The sequence below is a fragment of the Panulirus ornatus genome, chromosome 12 (assembly GCF_036320965.1).
Source record: "Panulirus ornatus isolate Po-2019 chromosome 12, ASM3632096v1, whole genome shotgun sequence".
Classification (NCBI taxonomy): domain Eukaryota; kingdom Metazoa; phylum Arthropoda; class Malacostraca; order Decapoda; family Palinuridae; genus Panulirus; species Panulirus ornatus.
In genome coordinates this window covers 49,564,430-49,588,890 of record NC_092235.1, presented here as the reverse complement: position 1 = coordinate 49,588,890, position 24,461 = coordinate 49,564,430, and the positions used below count along the sequence as shown (strand labels likewise).

Below are 24,461 nucleotides of genomic sequence, written 5' to 3'. Positions count from 1 at the left end.
AACCCATAGAGGTAAAATAACATTTCGGTGCAAACTAACGTTCACACAATGATAACATTATCTGCGGTCAAAGGTACAAAACTGAAATGATACATTTTATACGTATATTAGGTAGGCTAAGCGGTAATTTTGTATGTTATGAAAATAAAGAAATTAACAAAACATATTTCATTAAATTATATCACACCGCTACTTACCAAGTGTTATTATATACAGGATGTTATACATATATCAAGATTGAATATAGCATTACATGACAACTATAAGCCAGTTTGCATAATCAATTAGTCCTGAGGAAGCAAGTATCGAGGTAAAGGTATCTATTATTTTCACATGCAGTGCAACTATAAAAGCAATAGTTTTATAAGTGTAATGGTCTATGTTTGGAGGTCAAATCGAAACTGGAAAAGTTTTTGGAAGGCATTTGGAAGACATTTTTTTCTAGATATTAAACTAATAGAAAAATTATATTCTAACTGTTAAGCGTAACTACTTTTAGTAAAAGTTTAGCGCATAAAGTTGACAGTCAAACAAACTGCGGCGAACCCAAACGAGCACGTGCTTATTGCATCATAAATTTTCTCTGCATTCGAAAATATAGAAATATATCTGGTATTCAAAACTTTATTAATTTTAATTATTCTGATACATGAATAATTTTATGGACTTTTTTTAAGATTACCAATTTCATAGATATTTTATGTTGATTTTTGAATTGTATGTTTACATTCCTGGTGGGCAATGGTGTCACGAGAACAATCGCCGCCAATATTTCTTACTTGTAAGCATGCTGTGAATTTCATCCTTGCAGCTGGGTTACTCTGCTTTCTTGTGCAATCAGGATACCAACGTGATGTGTGTCTCCATGCTTTAAGAATATATAGTCTATCTGTGATTGGGATTGGATTCATCTCCAGGTTGCTTCAGGAGCGGGCGGTTCCTGGAAGGAGTGGTCCCTCTGACGGATACATTTGTGGATTACCAAAAGGGAAGACGAAAAAATCATCGAAGGTAAGGTATTATGTATATTAGTGGAAAGGTTCAGTATGGTATTCATATCTTTACTCAAAACAAACTAGTTGGATTTAAGCCACCGGGAATACGCCGCTTGGTGTAAAGAGTAGCCCCGGCCAATGTTCACACCAAAATTTGTGGGTTAGTTAAGGTATGAATTGAGTTGAACATTGTTCTGGATTGCTGTGTCTACACATTGCTTTACGGGAAAACTGTCCTGTGTGACAACCGTCTTCTAAGACGCAGGTAGCACCTCGGCCAGTTTTGAGTATGGTTGTATAGAGCGATGTCATCTATAGAATGACATTTAGTCTAGCACAGAGATGCATTTTTTGGTAATAGATTTGTTTAAGGATGCAGGTTGTATAGGTTCAGGATTCTCATTCTTCCGTTATGGAATTGCTTGGTATAAAGATAATGTGGATTATTCATGGTAATATGAACGAAGTGGATGCATGTGTCCTACGTATATGATCTCTGTTCAGCTTTTATGGAATTGTTCATGCCATTATAAATAATTATTTGAAAGGGAGAAAACATTCAGAGATCTTTCACAGCCCATTTTAATTTGGGGAATGAATGTTATCACACTGCAGATAAGACATGTATGTCATTATCTGTACCTGCAAAATCCTAGAAGACATGGCCCACAATTTACATTCAGAAGAAGGATCTTACTTTGTTTAATGCAGCCTCTGAAATCCAGTAATGCAGTGTGCACTAAAGGAGAATGCCTTAAACATCTAGGGCTCAAGACTCTTCAGTATCTTATCAGCAATCATCAGAAACATTATGGGATGCACAGTGGGAAAGTTTTAAGAGTGTTCTGGACAAGTACCCATAAAGTGTACCACAGTTAGGTAGGCTGAGGGCTATGTGGGCCTGTCAGCTGCAGCTTCCAACAGATTGGCCAACTAATGACACAACCCAACATACTGAACTGACCCTGGGCTGTGGATGAAGACACCCCAAAGACGGTATTTAATAGGTGGATTGTCAATTCAACTCGCATAACATGTCTTCAGATTTTGAATAACTTGTTTGTGGTAAGGTTATGAGGGAGATTCTCTGGTTTGACTGGTAAGCTTTGAGTTTAGATGTTTATTGAAGTATGAGAATTTGGACTTTATTTTGGAACTGACTCCCGAATGCAGTAATTCAGTCCCCATACCTGTGTAGACATGTGAACTCAACAGTAGGCAGAAACTATGACTTTGCCTAATCTCACATAGGGCCTGAGATTTACTCAGTATTTATTTAGCACAGGAGGTGCTGCACCAAAAGTTCCACCTGTTTTATTAAATTTACATATTGTTAGGATTTTAGTGGTACCACTCTTGTAAGAATACCACAAATAACTTGTCTTTTTTTAAACAGTACTTTTATCATTAGCATTGTTATTCCTTACTGTAAGATAATCACCAGATAATAAGGAGAGTTATGAAGGAGAGGGAAAATGTGCATTGAAAGGAAATTTATTAGTTTAGTTCAGCATTGAAACTAGCTTTTGGAAATGGCTACTTTTGTTTTAGGTGCTTTATGATTTGTTATATTTCAGAAGTGTCTGTGGAGCTAGATTTGAAGCATTGTATGATATTGATTGTTATTAGATAAGATGATAAATGTTATTCATATCAGAGAAAATGTGTGTTTGATGGAAAAGTAGGTAATACCGTACATGTATGATATCAGTAAAACTTATGAAAAGCTCATCTGTCCACATCTAATAGCCATAATGATAGTAGAAATATACTTGCATTATGTTCATCTGTTGAGGATCATATTGTATCATGTGTGTTTACATAGTGCACAACATTTGCATTGCATTTTCATGAGTGTGACTGGTACAGAATATTGAAAATTAAGATATTTCATGACTACTAGGTATGCTAGGTGAGATTTTCTTGAATATTTACAAATGTATTTACATTTAGTAGCTCCATATGTGCCATATGTACTGTCAACTTATTTGATATAGTTCAGTAATACAAGATGCTCCAAATCATACTCCACTGGTATATACCTCTCTAATCACAATTAACTATATAAAGCACTTAAAGACATCAGTAGCTATTTCCAGTTGCTAATTTCATTGCAAAGTTAAGCTGATAAGTTATTGAGTCAAATGATAATCAGGTAATGTAAATTATAGTGTAACATTGAAAAGCAACCTTAAAAATAGCCCTAGATAAAATGTTTGTTTTTTATGCATATTTTCCATTTCCTGCATTAGCGAGGTAGCGTTAAGAATAGAGGACTGAGCCATTGAGGGAATATCTTCACTTGGCCCCCCTCTCAGTTTCTTCTTTTGGAAAAGTAAAAAGGGAGGGGAGGATTTCCAGCCCCCCCGCTCCCTCTCCTTTTAGTTGCCTTCCACAGCATGCAAGGAATACGTGGGAAGTGTTCTTTCTTCCCTATCCCAGGATGTTTGATTATTTATTTTATTATAGTTCGTTGCTGTCTCCTTCGATAGCGAGGTAGCGCAAGGATACAGATGAAAGAATGACCCAACCCACCCACATACACATGTATACACATAAACTCCCACACACGCACATATACATACCTATACATTTCAATGTATACATACATATACATACACAGACATACATACGTACACATGTACATATTCATAATTGCTGCCTTCATCCATTCCTGTAGCCACCCCACCACACATGAAATGGCACCCCCCTCCCCCTGCACGCGTGTGAGGTAGCACTAGGAAAAGACAACAAAGGCCACATTTGTTCACACTCAGTCTCTAGCAGTCATGTGTAATGCACCAAAACCACAGCTCCCTTTCCACATCCAGGCCCCACAAAACTTTCCATGGTTTACCCCAGACGCTTCACATGCCATGGTTCAGTCCATTGACAGCACGTCAACCCGAGTATACCACATTGTTTCAATTCACTAAATTCCTTGCATGCCTTTCATCCTCCTGTATGTACTGGCCCTGATCGCTCAAAATCTTTTTCCTCCATCTTTCCACCTCCTATTTGGTATTGGCAATATTTCCCTTCCTCTGGAGGAGATGCACATTTATTGTTGAATTCTATGGATGGCACCACGGATCATAAGATTCCAGGTGTAAATAAAGGTTGAGACTAGTTTGGAAAACTGTTTTTCAAAAACATATGATGGATTGATCTTGTTTACCAGTTTAGCTCTACATTGTTATTAGCTTTGAATATTCAGTTAATTTTTCTGCATTCTTATTGTAATGTTTAGAAAATACAGTGACAATTTGTAGCACATGATTTAGAAAATATTGTATTGATCAGTGTTAATCAAGGCAATTACAATTATGTGTCAGTGATGTTATGGTTTAAAATTGGTAATACACTTGTAGAATATGAAGAGAACCTATAAAGATCTTACCTAGCAGCTGAAATTAATATAGAAACATCGACATTATATCTGTCTGCTGGGCTTCGTCAGTTTGTTTACATTCGATACCATGTTGGTGATGCATTTTCATGTGTGAATGGTATATTTCAAGATTATTGAAAATCAAGATAATTCTTGACTTCTGGTGGTGTAGGTTGAGGTTTTCAAAGGGTTCTGTTGGCTGTAGACAGTGTTAATGAGCTATCTTTACTTTAGTTAACCCCTTATTTTTCCAAAGGTACTGCTGTTGCCTCATTTTATGTAGTTTAGTGAGATGTAATGCACTAAATCACACTCCACAGGTATGTTTGTAATCACAATGAAGTCTATGAAGTAGCTGAAGCATATTGATAAGTCATCATCTTACAGTGATAGTTTCGTTGTGGTGGTAAACTGATAGTTTACTGAATTTGTGTGTCCATAAATACACCTTGTGTGTTTCACATACAATATCACACCTGTACTTTGTGCTGTTTTGTTCTTTGACCCAGATGGATCAACAATTTTCTTTTTAAGGGCAGGGATATCCCTTAGGATTTTGAGTCTTTTTTTGAAGGAAATATAAATTTGAGACACTTGTTATTGTCACTTAATCAATGTTTATATGCTATAGATTTATATGAAATACCTGTGATTTATCACTTGTTCCATTTTACCACTGAATAAATTTGCTTTATTTGAGGAACATAAGGTAAGGTGTATAATATATATTTTGTTATTTGGTGGATGTTGCATTCTGAAGACCACAGAAGGGATGCTTGACACCTAACAGGGCCTCAGAAGTAATTTGTTCAGACATAAGGGTGAAGCTTGGCACTTTGCTCAAATTTCTTAGAGCTTTATTTGGTTGTTATATCAATTTACAAACTTGAATGAAGCTCAGTAGAATATAAACAAAATGCTTGGTGGATGTTTCTTGTCAGCCATTTGCAGTATCTGTAATTTGGTAAAGCAGTTTTTTACTTTTGGGATGGTGATATTGGTGTCCCTCCAGTATGTATTCTAAGTGATGGATTTTGAAAAAAAGTGGTACCACTTAATTCATTACACTCTACAGGTTATATATTGTAGGTTACTTTTACTGCACATTTTCACTCTGCTTCAAATTTTTGTCCTCTCTTTAGGGATTTTACCTTGAAGGAGTAAGAGGAGCTCCATGTAAAAACAGCTCAGTGTAACAATTCTTCAAAGTATAAGGAATCCATTAGATCAAGTTTACATAGCATAAGGAATCCATTGGTGCCGTTTTCATCTAAATCCATATACTAAAACACTTGCATCCATGAAATGAGAAATTACTCTTTGGTTTAGGGTAAGGTTGTGATATGTAGAGAGCAAAGTTGTAAAGAACCAGTTTAGGCCCAACATTCAGTTACCTTTGATATATGATGCATATTGTCTGATACTGGAAGTGTAGTCTTTGGAGATAAGATTAGGGAAGATGTTTATTAGTGATTTCCAGTTTTAGATGTCTGTAATGCAAAGAAGTACATACAATTTATATGGTTCATAAAGAGAGAATGTCATTAGAAGTTCTCATTATAAATTTGTTGCAGGTTGTTGAGGTAGTCGTGGTTGCCCTCCTAAGTATATGCAGCATAATCTTTACACATGTTGTCACCGTTCTTTTTGGTGCATATGTGATTGAGTAAGTACAAGATTTTTGTTGTTTTTAGAAAGTAGATAGGAAGGTTAGTTGGGTGAATAAAAGGATTGATAAAAAGAATGATAAACAAAATGATTGGGTAAATATGTTTCACTCAAATCTCTGGTAACTGATTCATAGGTTCATCATTAGTACAAGTTAAACTTCCAGAATTTGAATTTAAAGTAACCTCCATGTTTTTCTCATGTTTTTCTAGATCAGCCTGGATTGTTTGCACTGCTTCAGTTCATAACAGTTAACATACAAACAATAAAATGATATAGTAAATCACATTTTTCAAATAATTTTTGTGCACAGCTCTTTTCACTTGGTACTTTCCTAATGCATAAATTGATAGTCATTTACATTTACAGAAAATTATTTGCTGAAATAGGTGAAATAGTTGGGGGGCTTACATCCTCCCATTGTTGATCATGTTTATGTTAAAACAGCCAAATTATAATTGATTAATGTATATTGTATATTATATTTTTCAAATATTTTTTTTACATAGTTTTCTTCAAAAGGTTGTTATGAATAAATTGATGATCATCTACATATTGAGATAGATTTATTATACCTGATCTCCAGTTCCCACATCAGCAAGTTAGTGCAGGAAACAGATGAAGTATGGCCCATCCACTCATATACACTCATACACACACACACACACACATATATATATATATATATATATATATATATATATATATATATATATTTTTTTTTTTTTTTTTTTTTTGCTGCTGTCTCCCGCATTTGCGAGGTAGCGCAAGGAAACAGACGAAAGAAATGGCCCAACCCACCCCCATACACATGTACATACATACGTCCACACACGCAAATATACATACCTACACAGCTTTCCATGGTTTACCCCAGACGCTTCACATGCCCTGATTCAATCCATTGACAGCACGTCAACCCCGGTATACCACCTCGATCCAATTCACTCTATTCCTTGCCCTCCTTTCACCCTCCTGCATGTTCAGGCCCCGATCACACAAAATCTTTTTCACTCCATCTTTCCACCTCCAATTTGGTCTCCCACTTCTCCTCGTTCCCTCCACCTCCGACACATATATCCTCTTGGTCAATCTTTCCTCACTCATTCTCTCCATGTGCCCAAACCATTTCAAAACACCCTCTTCTGCTCTCTCAACCACGATCTTTGTATTTCCACACATCTCTCTTACCCTTACATTACTTACTCGATCAAACCACCTCACACCACACATTGTCCTCAAACATCTCATTTCCAGCACATCCATCCTCCTGCGCACAACTCTATCCATAGCCCACGCCTCGCAACCATACAACATTGTTGGAACCACTATTCCTTCAAACATACCCATTTTTGCTTTCCGAGATAATGTTCTCGACTTCCACACATTCTTCAAGGCTCCCAGGATTTTTGCCCCCTCCCCCACCCTATGATCCACTTCCGCTTCCATGGTTCCATCCGCTGCCAGATCCACTCCCAGATATCTAAAACACTTTACTTCCTCCAGTTTTTCTCCATTCAAACTTACCTCCCAATTGACTTGACCCTCAACCCTACTGTACCTAATAACCTTGCTCTTATTCACATTTACTCTTAACTTTCTTCTTTCACACACTTTACCAAACTCAGTCACCAGCTTCTGCAGTTTCTCACATGAATCAGCCACCAGCACTGTATCAACAGCGAACAACAACTGACTCACTTCCCAAGCTCTCTCATCCACAACAGACTTCATACTTGCCCCTCTTTCCAAAACTCTTGCATTCACCTCCCTAACAACCCCATCCATAAACAAATTAAACAACCATGGAGACATCACACACCCCTGCCGCAAACCTACAATTCACTAAGAACCAATCACTTTCCTCTCTTCCTACACGTATATGTATATTTATATATTTGTAGAGGTTTTCAGAAAAGAAGAGAATGGTGGGATGAAGAGAGTGGTGAGAGTAAATGAGCTTGGGAAGGAGACTTGTGTGAGGAAGTACCAGGAGAGACTGAGTACAGAATGGAAAAAGGTGAGAGCGAAAGACATAAGGGGAGTGGGGGAAGGAATGGAATGTATTTAGGGAAGCAGTGATGTCTTGCGCAAAAAATGCTTATGGCCTGAGAAGCCTTAGAGGTGGGCAGGTTAGAAAGGGTTGTGAGTGGTGGGATGAAGAAGTAAGATTATTAGTGAAAGAGGAGAGAGGGGCATTTGGAAGATTTTTGCAGGGAAATAGTGCAAATGATTGGGAGATGTATTAAAGAAAGGGGCAGGAGGTCAAGAGAAAGGTGCAAGAGATGGAAAAGAGGGCAAATGAGAGTTGGGGTGAGAGAGTATCATTAGATTTTAGGGAGAATAAAAAGATGTTTTGGAAGGAGGTAAATAAAGTGCGTCAGACAAGAGAACATATGGGAACATTGGTTAAGGGGGCTGATGGGGAGGTAATAACAAGTAGTGGTGATGTGAGAAGGAGATGGAGGCTTGTTGAATGTGTTAGCTGATAGAGTGGCAGATATAGGGTGTTTTGGTCGAGATGGTGTGATAGAATGGCAGATATAGGGTGTTTTGGTCAAGGTGGTGTGTGAAGTGAGAGGGTCAGGGAGAATGATTTGGCAAACAGAGAAGAGGTAGTGAAAGCTTTGCGGAAGATGAAAGCTGGCAAGGCGGTGGGTTTGAATGGTATTGCAGTGGAATTTATTAAAAAGGGGGTGACTGTGTTGTTGACTGGTTGATGAGGATATTCAGTGTATGTATGGCTCATGGTAAAGTGCCTAAGGATTGGCGGAATGCATGCATAGTGCCATTGTACAAGGGCAATGGTGATGAAGGCGAGTTTTCTAATTACAGAGGTATAAGTTTGTTAAGTATTCCTGGGAAATTATATGGGAGGGTATTGATTGAGAGGTTGAAGGTATGTACAGAGCATCAGATTGTGGAAGAGCAATGTGGTTTCAGAAGTGGTTTGCTTTGAAGAATGTATGTGAGAAATACTTAGAAAAACAAATGGATTTGTACGTAGCATTTATGGATCTGGAGAAGGCATATGATAGAGTTGATAGAGATGCTCTGTGGAAGGTATTAAGAGTATATGGTGTGGGAGGCAAGTTGCTAGAAGCAGTGAAAAGTTTTTATCGAGGATGTAAGGCATGTGCATGACCAGGAAGAGAGGAAAGTGATTGGTTCTCAGTGAATGTTGGTTTGCGGCAGGGGTGCGTGATGTCTCCATGGTTGTTTAATTTGTTTATGGATGGGGTTGTTAGGGAGATGAATGCAAGAGTTTTGGAGAGAGGGGCAAGTATGCTGTCTGTTGTGGATGAGAGGGCTTGGGAAGTGATTCAGTTGTTGTTGGCTGATGATACAGTGCTGGTGGCTGATTCATGTGAGAAACTGCAGAAGCTGAGTGACTGAGTTTGGTAAAGTGTGTGAAAGAAAGCTTAGAGTGAATGTGAATAAGAGCAAGGTTATTAGGTATAGTAGGATTGAGGGAGAAGTCAATTGGGAGGTAAGTTTGAATGGAGGAAGACTGGAGGAAGTGAAGTGTTTTAGATATCTAGGAGCGGATATTGCAGCAGATGGAACCATGGAAGCGGAAGTGAGTCACAGGGTGGGGGAGTGGGTGAAAGTTCTGGGAGCATTGAAGAATGTGTGGAAGGCGAGAACATTATCTTGGAAAGCAAAGATTGGGTATGTTCGAAAGAATAGTGGTTCCAACAGTGTTATATGGTTGTGAGGCATGGGTATAGATAGGGTTGTGCGGAGGAGGGTGGATGTGTTGGAGATGAGATGTTTGAGGACAAAATGTGGTGTGAGGTGGTTTGATCAAGTAAGTAATGAAAGGGTAAGAGAGATGTGTATTAATAAAAAGAATGTGGTTGAAAGGGCAGAAGAGGGTGTATTGAAATGATTTGGTCACATGGAGAGAATGAGTGAGGAAAGATTGACCAAGAGGATATATGTGTCAGAGGTGGAGGGAACTAGAAGTGGGAGACGAAATTGGAGGTGGGAGGATGGAGTGAAAAAGATTTTGAGTGATTGGGGCCTGAACATGTAGGAGGTTGAAAGGCGTGCAAGGAAAAGAGTGAATTGGAACGATGTGGTATACCGGGGTTGAAGTGCTGTCAGTGGTTTCAACCAGGGCATGTGAAGTGTCATGGAAAGATTTGTTGGTCTTGGATGTGGAAAGGGAGCTGTGGTTTCAGTGCATTATACATAACATCTTGAGACTGAGTTTGAACGAATGTGGCCTTTGTTGTCTTTTCCTAGCGCTACCTCGTGCACATGTGGGGGAGGGGACGTCATTTCATGTGTGGCAGGGTGGCGACGGAAATGAATAAAGGCAGCAAGTATGAATTATGTACATGTGTTTATATGTGTACGTATGTATATGTATACGTTGAAATGTATAGGTATGTATATGTGCGTGTGTGGACATGTATGTACTTACATGTGTATGTTGGCGGGTTGGGCCATTCTTTCATCTGTTTCCTTGCGCTCCCTCACTAATGTGGGAGACAGCGACAAAGTCTAGTGAAAAGAAATAAAATATATGTATGTGTGTGTACAAACTTTTTTCTTCTTTTTCAGGAATGTTGAGGAGACATTTACTTTCAGTATTCTTGTTGCATCTTTAGCCTTTATCAGACCACTCGTTACCCTAGGACCCTCTGCTTTCATTATAATCCTTGAAAGGTAAGCCATCAACAAATGATGAGAAGCAAAGTTACTTTTCAGTGGATCCCATATTCTTAGTATCATTTTTTTTTCTTTTCATTCATATTCACCATTTCTCGCATTGGCGAGGTAGCATTAAGAACAGAGGACTGAACCTTAGAGGGAATATCCTCACTAAGCCCCCTTTTATGTTCCTTCTTTTGGAATATCTTTGAATTGGTGAAAATGAACTGGATAAAGAATCTAATAAGGCTATAGTAATGCTACAAAAGGATTCATGGAAAATGCCAAGTATGATTTGTATTAGAAATAAAACGTGAGGGGAGGATTTCCAGCCCACCACTCCCAGTTCTCAGTATCTATGTTGAGAAATTCCTCAAAAAATTTTTTTCTTTATTTTTAGTTTCTACTTTTATCTTTTTATCTCTTTTATTGTCAGTTAGCTTATCATACTTATTGTTCCACTTTTATCTGTATACTCTGCTTTAAAAATCCATTTTGGAAGATCAAAAGGAAATTGAGATTAGGATGATTATTATTATTTTTGTTGTACTTGATCACTGTTTCCTGCATTAGTAAGATAGCTCTACGACACAGATGAGGAAAGACCTCTCCACTCTCATACACATATATATATATACATATATGCTCATATATATTTATTTATATTTTATTATACTTCGTCGCTGTCTCCCACGTTAGTGAGGTAGCACAAAGAAACAGGCGAAAGAATGGCCCAACCCACCCACGTACACATGTATATACATATGTGGCCACACACGCACATATACATACCTATACATTTCAATGTTTACATACATATACATATACATATACATAAAACTTTCCATGGTTTACCTCAGACACTTCACATGCCGTGGTTCGATCCATTGACGACATGTCGACCCTAGTATACCACATCGTTCCAGTTCACTCTTTTCCTTGCACGCCTTTGAACCTCTTGCATGTTCAGGCCCTGATCGCTCAAAATGTTTTCCACTCCATCCTTCCACCTCCAATTTGGTCTCCCACTTCTCGTTCCCTCCACCTCTTGACACATATATCCTCTTTGTCAATCTTTCCTTGCTCATTCTCTCCATGTGACCAAACCATTTCAATACACCCTCTTTTGCTCTCTAAACCACACTCTTTTTATTACCACACATCTGTCATACCCTTTCATTGCCTACTCGATCAAACCACCTCACACCACATATTGTCCTCAAACATCTTATTTCCAACTCATCGATCCTCTCCACCCAACCCTTTCTATCGCCCATGCCTCACAACCATATAACATTGTTGGAACCACTATTCCTTCAGACATACCCATGGCTTCCATAGTTCAATCTGCTGCCAAATCCACTTCCAGATATCTAAAAGACTTCACTTCCTCCAGTTTTTCTCCATTCAAACTTACCTCCCAGTTTACTTGTGTCTCAACCCTACTGACTCTAGTAACCTTGCTCTTATTCACATTTACTCTCAGCTTTTACCAACTTCTGCAGTTTCTCACCTGACTCAGCCACCAGTGCTGTATCATCAGCGAACAACAACTGACTTACTTCCCAAGCCTTCCCATCCACAACAGACTACATACTTGCATCACTCCGAAACTCTTGCTATTACCCTGGTTCCAGGTTATTTCTTTCTTACAATATTTGTTAGCTACTTCTAACTGGTCAGCCATCCTGGCTGCTTCTGTCATATTTTTCACTCTTCTCTGGCATATTTCATATATTTCAGGTTGTAAGCCACTTTTGAACTGTTCCATTAAGATTAGTTGCCTCTGGTCCTCCATTGTTTCTACTTTTTCTGACTTACACCATCTATCAAATTCCATTCCATATTCTCTAGCCATCTCCAGATGAGTTTGTCGGCTAATTTTCTTGACGTCCCTAAACCTTCTCCTGTATGCTTCGGCATTCAATTCCACAGTTTTAATACTGCTTCCTTAACAGCCTTATAATCTACTGATTCCATTAAACTAAGACATGCATACACCTCTCTAGCCTTGCCCTTAGATTTACTCTGCACCAACATAGCCCAGTCAATTTCATCCCATTCTTTAATAGTTGCAACTTTTTTAAACTGAATAAAGAAGTCCTCAGCTTCAATAAACTCAGGTAACTGACGTACTCTTTTATCTTTATCTTCAAATTTCCTCCGTGTACCCTAAATTTCTAATTGCGTAAGCCATACTTCTTTATCAGCCAGTATTCTCTCTTTTCCTACCTCTATTTGTATTTTCTTAAGCTCAGATTCTAATCTTAATCTCTCCATTGCAACTTTTTCACCTCTATCAACACCTTGACGTTCCTTCAATATTGATAAGGACACCAGCTGGTAAAGTGTGTAAAAGAAGAAAGTTGAGAGTAAATGTGAATGAGAGCAAGGTTATTAGGTAAAGTAGGGTTGAGGGACAGTTCAATTGGGAGGTAAGTTTGAATGGAGAAAAACTGGAGGAAGTGAAGTGTTTTAGATATCTTGGAGTGGATTTGGCAGCGGATGGAACCATGGAAGCGGAAGTGAATCATAGGGTGGGGGAGGGGGCGAAAGTTCTGGGAATGTTGAAAAATGTATGGAAGTCGAGAACGTTATCTTGGAAAGCAAAAATGGGTATGTTTGAAGGAATAGTGGTTCCAACAATGTTATATGGTTGTGAGATGTGGGCTGTAGAGTTGTGAAGAGGAGGGTGGATGTGCTGGAAATGAGATGTTTGAGGACAATATGTGGTGTGAGGTGGTTTGATAGAGTAAGTGATGAAAGGGTAAGAGAGATGTGTGGTAATAAAAAGAGTGTTGTTGAGAGAGCAGAAGAGGGTGTTTTGAAATGGTTTGGTCACATGGAGAGAATGAGTGAGGAAAGATTGACCAAGAGGATACATGTGTTAGAGATGGAGGGAACAAGAAGAAGTGGGAGACCAAATTGGAGGTGGAAAGATGAAGTGATAAAGATTCTTAGTGATCGGGGCCTAAACATGCAGGAGGGTGAAAGGCGTGCAAGGAATAGAGTGAATTGGAATGATGTGGTATACCAGGGTGGATGTGCTGTCAGTGGATTGGACCAATGGCATGTGAAGTGTCTGGGGTAAACCATGGAAAGTTTTGTGTGGCATGGATGTGGAAAGGGAGCTGTGGTTTCGGGGCATTATACATAACAGCTAGAGACTGAGTGTGAACGAATGTGGCCTTTTCCTAGCACTACCTCACATGCGTGTGGGGGGAGGGGGTTGTCATTTCATGTTTGGTGGGGTGGCGATGGGAATGAATAAAGGCAGCAAGTATGAATTATGTACATGTGTATATACGTATATGTCTATGTATGTATATATATATGTACACGTTGAGATGTATAGGTATGTATATGTGCGTGTGTGGACGTGTATGTATATACATGTGTATGTGGGTGGGTTGAGCCATTCTTTCGTCTGTTTCCTTGTGCTACCTCGCTAACGCGGGAGACAGTGACAAAGTGTAATAAGAAAAAAGAATAGTGCTTCTATGGGTAACTGAAGTCCTCCAATCTTTCATAACTGTTTTATAGGTTTAGTTATCTCATCTTTGAGATGGACTTTTGGAAATCATTTGTTTTCTCCCTCCCTTTTATACCAGTATTGGGCAAGGGGCTGAGATGTTTAGAGCACACTAGTTTCAAAGCTGACATACCACATCAGAGTAAAGTATCTGACATTGCTTTTAGCTGTTTTTGATTCCACAGACATGTGGACCACATACCCATTTACTACTGGATAAATTTTAGGCAAACCATCTAAGGTGAATTTGAATAGGCCTTGACCCTTTTTGGTTCCAAACTGCAATTACTTTCTATATTTATGCTGTGTATGGAGAAAGCAGGGTGCTGGAAATCCTCTTCTCCAGTTTTTGCTTTTCCAATAGAAGGAACAGAGAAGAGGGCCAAGTGAGGATTTTCCTTTTAAGGCACAGTCCCCTGTTCTTGACAATACCTCACTAATGCAAGAAATGGTGCATATGTATTAAAATAAATCAAGAAAGTAAATCTTGATTTTTTATATATTTTCAGGTTAAGCTTGGAGGAGGAGTCTGATGTGAAGTGTTGTTCTGTGTTGTTTGGTGCATGGTTGGGGGCCATACCTATTCCACTGGATTGGGATACTCCCTGGCAGGTAAGGCTCATTGCATATTTTGGGGTGTATGATTACCAGTATACAAGTTCTCATCGCCTAATGAAATTGACATTATGAAAAGTTGTCTGTTGAGTGAATTTCCCACATAATAAATTGTAACATGAAAATATGATGAAAAACAATATTGAAAAGACAGATAACTTTTTATAGGTGCATGTTGATTATTGACATGATGTTTTAAGAAAATAATGATAGTTATAACAAGAAGACTCAAAAATAAAGACACTGTTTACATCACTTGCCAGAGACAATGGCTATCACTGCTTATTGATGCTTTGAAGAGATGTGTGTATGGGTTCCTGGGAAGGAGATGGAAGAGCAGTATAATCATTTGCCCCTCTCTGAGTCTTATTTTTCTGCAGAACTTCAAAATATGATAAAATGACATTGAAAATGTGAAGAATATTTTGTAGGTGTATGTTTATTATCGATCAGGATGTTGATGTTTCAATAGAATAATGATTATACTAATAATAAGACACAAAAATTTTGACTGTTTTAAATTGTTTTAAACACATGCCAGAGACTGTGGTTATATCTGCTTAAGGGTGCATTGAAGAGTTATATGTTGGAGTTATTTGGAGGGAGAGGGAGGAGCAGTATAATCATTTGCCTCACCTGATGAGTCAGATTTTTCTGCTACAGGCAGTAAGTACTCTTTGCCTTGGCCAGTTTAAAGAAAAGACTTCTTCCTCAGAAAAAATGAATAGATAGAGGCAGTTCTTTTGAATGCTACTTTTTCTTTTTGGTAAATCTTTGGGAGTATGTGATAGAGTGTAAGAAAGTAAACTCTAGACTGATATGGGTAAAACTGAAAGTTGATGGAGAGAGATGGGTGATTATTGGTGCATATGCACCTGGGCATGAGAAGAAAGATCATGAGAGGCAAGTGTTTTGGGAACAGCTGAATGAGTGTGTTAGTGGTTTTAATGCACAAGACCAGGTTATAGTGATGGGTGATTTGAATGCAAAGGTGAATAATGTGGCAGTTGAGGGAATAGTTGGTATACATGGGGTGTTCAGTGTTGTAAATGGAAATGGTGAAGAGCTTGTAGATTTATGTGCTGAAAAAGGACTGGTGATTGGGAATACCTGGTTTAAAAAGAGAGATATACATAAGTATACATATGTAAGTAGGAGAGTTGGCCAGAGAGTGTTATTGGATTATGTGTTAATTGATAGGCGCGCGAAAGAGAGACTTTTGGATGTTATTGTGCTGAGAGGTGCAACTGGAGGGATGTCTGATCATTATCTTGTGGAGGCGAAGGTGAAGATTTGTAGAGGTTTTCAGAAAAGAAGAGAGAATGTTGGGGTGAAGAGAGTGGTGAGAGTAAGTGAGCTTGGGAAGGAGACTTGTGTGAGGAAGTACCAGGAGAGACTGAGTGCAGAATGGAAAAAGGTGAGAACAAAGGAGGTAAGGGGAGTGGGGGAGGAATGGGATGTATTTAGGGAAGCAGGGATGGCTTGCGCAAAAGATGCTTGTGGCATGAGAAGCGTGGGAGGTGGGCAGATTAGAAAGGGTAGTGAGTGGTGGGATGAAGAAGTAAGATTATTAGTGAAAGAGAGGAGAGAGGCATTTGGACGATTTTTGCAGGGAAATAATGCAAATGAGTGGGAGATGTATAAAAGAAAGAGACAGGAGGTCAAGAGAAAGGTGCAAGAGGTGAAAAAGAGGGCAAATGAGAGTTGGGGTGAGAGAGTATCATTAAATTTTAGGGAGAATAAAAAGATGTTTTGGAAGGAGGTAAATAAAGTGTGTAAGACAAGGGAACAAATGGGAACTTCAGTGAAGGGGGCTAATGGGGAGGTGATAATAAGTAGTGGTGATGTGAGAAGGAGATGGAGTGAGTATTTTGAAGGTTTGTTGAATGTGCTTGATGATAGAGTGGCAGATATAGGGTCTTTTGGTCAAGGTGGTGTGCCAAGTGAGAGGGTTAGGGAGGATGATTTGGTAAACAGAGAAGAGGTAGTAAAAGCTTTGCAGAAGATGAAAGCCGGCAAGACAGCAGGTTTGGATGGCATTGCAGTGGAATTTATTAAAAAAGAGGGTGACTGTATTGTTGACTGGTTGGTAAGTTTATATAATATATGTATGATTCTTGGTGAGGTGCCTGAGGATTGGCGGAATGTTTGCATAGTGCCATTGTACAAAGGCAAAGGGGACAAAGGTGAGTGCTCAAATTCCAGAGGTATAAGTTTGTTGAATATTCCTGGGAAATTATATGGGAGGGTATTGATTGAGAGGGTGAAGGTATGTACAGAACATCAGATTGGGGAAGAGCAGTGTGGTTTCAGAAGTGGTAGAGGATGTGTGGATCAGGTGTTTGCTTTGAAGAATGTATGTGAGAAATACTTAGAAAAGCAAATGGATTTGTATGGAGCATTTATGGAGCTGGAGAGGGCATATGATAGAGTTGATAGAGATGCTCTGTGGAAGGTATTAAGAATATATGGTGTGGGAGGCAAGTTGTTAGAAGCATTGAAAAGTTTTTATCGAAGATGTAAGGCATGTGTGCGTGTAGGAAGAGAGGAAAGTGATTGGTTCTCAGTGAAGGTAGGTTTGCGGCAGGGGTGTGTAATGTCTCTATGGTTGTTTGATTTGTTTATGGATGAGGTTGTTAGGGAGGTGAATGCAAGGGTTTTGGAAAGAGGGGCAAGTATGCAGTCTGTTGTGGATGAGAGAGCTTGGGAAGTGAGTCAGTTGTTCGCTGATGATACAACACTGGTGGCTGATTCATGTGAGAAACTGCAGAAGCTGGTGACTGAGTTTGGTAAAGTGTGTGAAAGAAGAAAGTTGAGAGTAAATGTGAATAAGAGCAAGGTTATTAGGTACAGTAGGGTTGAGGGTCAAGTCAGTTAGGAGGTAAGTTTGAATGGAGAAAAACTGGAGGAAGTGAAGTGTTTTAGATATCTGGGAGTGGATCTGGCAGCGGATGGAACCATGGAAGCGGAAGTGAATCATTGGGTGGGGTAGGGGGCGAAAATTCTGGGAGCCTTGAAGAATGTGTGGAAGTCGAGAACATAACTCGGAAAGCAAAAATGGGTATGTTTGAAGGAATAGTGGTTCCAACAATGTTGTATGGTTGTGAGGTGTGGGCTATGGATAGAGTTGTGTGCAGGAGGGTGGATGTGCTGGAAATGAGATGTTTGAGGACAATATGTGGTGTGAGGTGGTTTGATCGCGTACGTAATAATAGGGTAAGAGATATGTGGTAATAAAAAGAGGATGTAAGGCATGTGTACGTGTAGGAAGAGAGGAAAGTGATTGGTTCTCAGTGAATGTAGGTTTGCGGCAGGGGTGTGTGATGTCTCCATGGTTGTTTAATTTGTTTATGGATGGGGTTGTAAGGGAGGTAAATGCAAGAGTCCTGGAAAGAGGGGCAAGTATGAAGTCTGTTGGGGATGAGAGAGCTTGGGAAGTGAGTCAGTTGTTGTTCGCTGATGATACAGCGCTGGTGGCTGATTCATGTGAGAAACTGCAGAAGCTGGTGACTGAGTTTGGTAAAGTGTGTGGAAGAAGAAAGTTGAGAGTAAATGTGAATAAGAGCAAGGTTATTAGGTACAGTAGGGGTGAGGGTCAAGTCAATTGGGAGGTGAGTTTGAATGGAGAAAAACTGGAGGAAGTGAAGTGTTTTAGATATCTGGGAGTGGATCTGTCAGCGGATGGAACCATGGAAGCGGAAGTGGATCATAGGGTGGGGGAGGGGGCGAAAATTTTGGGAGCCTTGAAAAATGTGTGGAAGTCGAGAACACTATCTCGGAAAGCAAAAATGGGTATGTTTGAGGGAATAGTGGTTCCAACAATGTTGTATGGTTGCGAGGCGTGGGCTATGGATAGAGATGTGCGCAGGAGGATGGATGTGCTGGAAATGAGATGTTTGAGGACAATGTGTGGTGTGAGGTGGTTTGATCGAGTAAGTAACGTAAGGGTAAGAGAGATGTGTGGAAATAAAAAGAGCGTGGTTGAGAGAGCAGAAGAGGGTGTTTTGAAATGGTTTGGGCACATGGAGAGAATGAGTGAGGAGAGATTGACCAAGAGGATATATGTGTCGGAGGTGGAGGGAACAAGGAGAAGAGGGAGACCAAATTGGAGGTGGAAAGATGGAGTGAAAAAGATTTTGTGTGATCGGGGCCTGAACATGCAGGAGGGTGAAAGGAGGGCAAGAAATAGAGTGAATTGGAGTCATGTGGTATACAGGGGTTGACGTGCTGTCAGTGGATTGAAGCAAGGCATGTGAAGCGTCTGGGGTAAACCATGGAAAGCTGTGTAGGTATGTATATTTGCGTGTGTGGACGTGTGTATGTACATGTGTATGGGGGGGGGGGGGGTTGGGCCATTTCTTTCGTCTGTTTCCTTGCGCTACCTCGCAAACGCGGGAGACGGCGACAAAGTATAAAAAAAAAAAAAAAAAAAAAAAAAAAAAAAAGAGTGTGGTTGAGAGAGCAGAAGAGGGTGTTTTGAAATGGTCTGGTCACATGGAGAGAATGAGTGAGGAAAGATTGACCAAGAGGATATATGTGTCGGAGGTGGAGGGAACGAGGAGAAGTGGGAGACCAAAGTGGAGGTGGAAAGATGGAGTGAAAAAGATTTTGAGTGATTGGGGCCTGAACATGCAGGAGGGTGAAAGGCGTGCAAGGAATAGAGTGAATTGGAACGATGTGGTATACTGGGGTTGACGTGCTGTCAATGGATTGAACCAGGACATGTGAAGTGTCTGGGGTAAACCATGGAAAGTTCTGTGGGGCCTGGATGTGGAAAGGGAGCTGTGGTTTTGGTGCATTTATTACATGACAGCTAGAGACTGAATGTGAATGAATGGGGCCTTTGTTGTCTTCCTAGCACTACCTCGCACACATGAGGGGGGAGGGGGTTGTTATTTCATGTGTGACAGGGTGGCGATGGGAATGAATAAAAGCAGACATTATGAATTATGTATATGTGTATATATGTATATGTCTGTGTGTGTATACATATGTATAAGTTGAGATGTATAGGTGTGTATGTATATACATGTGTATGTGGGTGGGTTAGGCCATTCTTTCGTCTGTTTCCTTGTGCTACCTCGTTAACGCGAGAGACAGCGACAAAGCAAAATGAATAGATAAAATATGAATTTTATATCTATTATGCACATTATTTATATATTTACATGAATAAATGAAAAATAATCTTATTTCCATTAGAATATGCACACCTAGAAAAGATAGATTATTTCTTTTAATATCAAAATGCCTACTGTATGGTGGTATTTGAATCTAGCTTCCTGCCATGATAATGCAATGACATACTCTGACAATTTATGGGCAACTGTGATGCGTGATATTTTTTCCAATTGTGTTATCAGCTTGTCTTTGATATCTAAGGGTAAGAGTTGGAATGATACATCAGCAAGGAATTCATAAGTGGGCAGGAAGCTATGGCCCACAGCTGTTGTGCATTTTTTTTTTCACAGCACCTCCTACAGTATGTTGTGGGAATTATCCTTCGCAGGTCCAGTGAGGTTTAAATATTTTCATTTTTTACATACTGTATAAATAGAGAGAGAAATTTATAAATAACAGTAAGGGAAGATTTAGCTTTACAGTAAGTGAATTGGTTCCCCAATTTATTAGTTCTGTTCATAAGAATTTCCTGTGAATGAGTTGTTGTTAAGCTGGGTATACATCTTGATGAATTGAATAGAAATGGTAAAGTTTTTGATGTTTTTTGCAAGTTTGGTTGGATGTTTGGGCTTTAAGGCCTATTGATTGCCTGGGTCATGATGGCCATCAATCTTATGTTATAAGTGCCTGGCAAAAATCTTGAACACTCTCTTCAGATATTCAAGATAATTCAACAACCAGAGATGCTATTACTATGTGTTCACAAGAATTTTATGGTAACAGAAGGATAAAGATTTTTCTACTTATAAAGTTAATCAGTGTATGAATAAAATAATGTCTTTTTAAGGATATTGCTGTACTATTTTAAAGTATAAAGAATTTCTGTATTTGTGTTGCTAGATTCTTTTCACACTTCAGGTTTGGCCGTTCACCTGCAGCATTGGAGCAGTGCTTGGAGAAATGGTAGCTACTTTGTGCTTTCTTGCAAAACTTTGGACATTGGGAGATTTAGATAGTAAGAAGAACAAGGCTACCTAGAAGTTGTATAATTATTATAAACTCTTTTCATTGTATTTTTCATTTTGCCTCATTCTGATATAGCCAAAATACTTGAATGCAATTTGATATAGTGCGAGGTTGCTTGTAGGTAGACTGTGTGTACAACTGTCACTTATATTACACATATTTTTCATTGCCCTCTGTATTCAACTGAATGAACAGCGTCAGCAGTGAGTGCCAGGAACTGAAATCTTTGTACGACTCTTGCTTTAACCAGTGGTATAGTGAAAAATTTTTAAATGGGCAGACAGATGACAAAACCTGTGAACCTTTATATAACCAGTACCAGCAGTGTGTAAAGGAAGCTCTTAAGAAACTTAAAATTGAGATTCCAAAAATAGAAGGTATTTCATCTGATGACAAGCCCAAGGAATGAAGACATTCACTGATCATATATAGTCCATCATATATATATATATATGTATATACTTATTTGAATGTTATAGATTTGCTGTTATTTCTCTGCCTATGTTTAAGATTTTTTGGTTCTATGTAAATACTGTATCGGCATTGCATTGTAAGCTGAAAAAGTATAGTTATCCCCTTTCAAATTTTTGATGTATAAGCATTATTTTTAAGAATAAGTAAAGCAGTATTCACTTACCAAAATGTTTGCAACAATTTGCAAATCTGTAGCCCACTATTACCGCCAATATGAATTAAACACGGCTATCTATATGCTTGATCCTAAAGAGAAGATTGCTATGAATGCTTTCTTCCTCACAATTTTTGGTCTCATTACTTATTCTTCATATGTTTACTTGCCCCATTACACTTCCACAATGCTGGCCTTCTTTGGTATCATCGATGTTGAGAAATAGCCTTGCTGTATATCAGGTCTAAGTTCATAGTATGAAATAGTTTCCTTTTTGATTAGAGTGGCTTTTTGAAGTAAGTGATCTTGCTCAGTCTTTAAGTTTACCAAAAAGCATATTTTGCAGTGCTTTTACTTTAGTTATATACTTTATATATCATATGGAAAAGAATATCATAGAAAATTAGGAATTGTGAACTAGATATATCTCTGTAATAGATCTGTTTTTTTTTACTTTGTATCATGGCTTCCCATCCTAAGCTTGCTAGAACTTTGACTAAAGGTGAACAGAAGAAATCAATAAAGGGAATCCAGAAAACCAAGAAAAGTGCTGTAAAAAATACTCTGGAAAACCCATTTGTTCTTGATTGGCCAGTCATCAGTTCAGGGCATGAAGGAGAGATTAGGTCACTTTTGCAAAAGAGCTGTTCTGGTTTAAAGAAACTCACTTGGAAGGCACCTTGGAAAGAGGTAGTTAAATTAAAGGGTGCAGATAGGAAAGCATTTCTGAAAGAATATCAGAAAAAGTTTTTCGAAAACTTAAGTCCTAGTGATGTAGAACAAAACAAAGAGAGGGAAGATTCATTGTCTCATTTACTTTTTGGGTATAATGCTGTTATGAGGGCATTAGAAAAAGGATGTATCGTTGGAGTTTTAGTGAAGAAGAATGTAAATCCATCAATTGTTGTTAAAGCATTCCTTCCTGTTTGTGCCAACAAGTGTATTCCTTTGGTTCCATTATATGACCTTGATGGTTTGTTGAAAAGTGAGGAAACACTTGCATTGCCCCATGCATGCATGGTGCTTGGATTAAAACCATCTGTTAAGGATGAGACAAATAGGTTTTATTCTTTATTTACTAAGATGTGTGAAGCTGTTCATCTTGAAACTGAAGAAGATTCAGGTGAAGATTTTGTAGAGCATTTTTCTGTCAAGGATAACAAGGAAAACAAGATGCTTACAACTTGTAGTCAATTGACTTTTGAGCAAATTCAGTCATACCATTTGACACGAACTCATAAAGGTAAACGAGCATTCATTCCAGGGGAAAGAAAGGAAAAGAATGTTGATGTTATGGGCTTTGGATCAGACTTTATTGGTTTTGAACCTACAGAAAAGGAAGTATCTCCTTACACAGAGAAGCAGCAGTTAGATAGAAAACCCAAGTTGTTTAACAAAAATGTGAAAAATGCAGCTGAAGAGAAAGAGTCTTGTGGCACCTTGGATGCAATGGAGTCTGGAACTGTATTCTTTATTGATGTTAAAAGTAATGATCAGGTGTATTTGGAGGGGGAGGAAAATCTTAAGCATGAAAGCAGTGGTTTAACAATAGTGAATGCAGATGGTATGGGAAAATGTTTGGAGGGGGAGAAAAATCTTAAACGCAAAAGCAGTGGTTTAGCAGTAGCGAATGCAGATGGAATGGGAAAGTGTTCAGAGAAAAAGAAGGGAAAGCTTAAAAAGTCAAAGTCTGTTACTTACATTTCTGCTAAGGCCAAGAGGGTGAAAAGCAACCCAAACAGGAAAAAATCTTAGATTGTACAGCTTTAGCTTAGATTAAATGATTAATGTACTAGGTTTAAAGAGAAATCAAGAAACATGAAATGGAAGTGTCTTGTGGTACCCTAAGTGCTTTGAAGTCTAGTAGTATATTCTTTGTTGTTGATGGCAATTATCGTCTGGCATGTCTGGAAGTATGTGAAAATCAGTTAAGAAAGCAGTGATAAAATCTGATGGTATGGAGAAATGTTTACGAAAAAGAAGGGAAAACATATGAAAGTCGGAGCCTCATATATACTCCTCTGCTAGGGAGGGCCAAGTAGTGAAAAGCAACCCAAAAAGAAAGAAATCTTAGATTGTACAGCTTTTGTTTAGAAGAAATAATTCTAAGCTAGGATTTGGAATTGAGTTTGGTTCAGTTCATCATTTACTGAAATTTAAGATGCTGTTCACTTTTTTCAAAGCAAATGATTATCAAAAAGGAATAAAAGATGTAATTTGGTAATTTGAATAGGTAGATATACTATAGTAAAAAAAATCTCAAAGCACAGATGATGTGCAATAACAAGAGAAATGGTATCATGTATCACTGAATGGTAGCACTGCTTGTGACTAGCAAAAGTACATTTGAATGGCTACTTCAGTAGCCTGCATATTTTACTTGTTAATGCAAACTTTAAAATGATTTTGTGAGCATTACATCCTCTTTTATTGGTATTACATTATCTTTGCATTTGACCTTTCAAGTTGTACTATTGTTGTTCCACTGATACATGTATTTGATTTCATTGTAGATGTTATGTATTATGTCCTAGTTTTTAGATTTTACAAATAAACTTCTCATGATTCTGATTTTGTTTTATCAGAGAATAATTTCCCAAATTTTATGATCTACACAGAACTGGAGTATCATATTTAACAGATGAATATTATTCAGATGGTTCACGAGGCATGCTAAAGATGTATTTATGTTGCGGTAGACAGATTCTCCACTCATGAAGCAGAATTGGAGGTGCTGTTTACGAGTAGTTAGATACAAGTCTTGTAGAAATTTTTTGATAGTTTCAAACATGATACATAATGATATCTAAGGTACACAAGTTA

At 38.5% G+C, this 24,461-nt stretch overlaps 2 protein-coding genes across 4 annotated transcripts; both read left to right on the top strand.

The window, feature by feature from the left end:
* The first annotated feature begins 704 nt into the window (after positions 1–704).
* On the top strand, positions 705–24,206 carry PIG-F (phosphatidylinositol glycan anchor biosynthesis class F). 3 transcript variants are annotated; one of them, XM_071667864.1, is made up of 6 exons: positions 705–781; positions 918–1,011; positions 5,961–6,052; positions 10,627–10,731; positions 14,758–14,860; positions 20,885–24,206. In XM_071667864.1, exons 1-6 carry the CDS (start codon positions 720–722, stop codon positions 21,020–21,022), a joined length of 594 nt encoding a protein of 197 aa, XP_071523965.1. In that variant the 5' UTR covers positions 705–719; the 3' UTR covers positions 21,023–24,206. The 3 variants fall into 3 exon arrangements, with proteins under 3 accessions (XP_071523965.1, XP_071523963.1, XP_071523964.1); XM_071667862.1 differs by having other exon boundaries at positions 707–1,011; XM_071667863.1 differs by having other exon boundaries at positions 709–1,011; positions 20,903–24,206.
* LOC139752047 (uncharacterized) lies at positions 22,101–24,206 on the top strand. Its single transcript, XM_071667861.1, has one exon. It carries the CDS (start codon positions 22,101–22,103, stop codon positions 23,391–23,393), a length of 1,293 nt encoding a protein of 430 aa, XP_071523962.1. The 3' UTR covers positions 23,394–24,206.
* Positions 24,207–24,461: the final 255 nt, after the last annotated feature.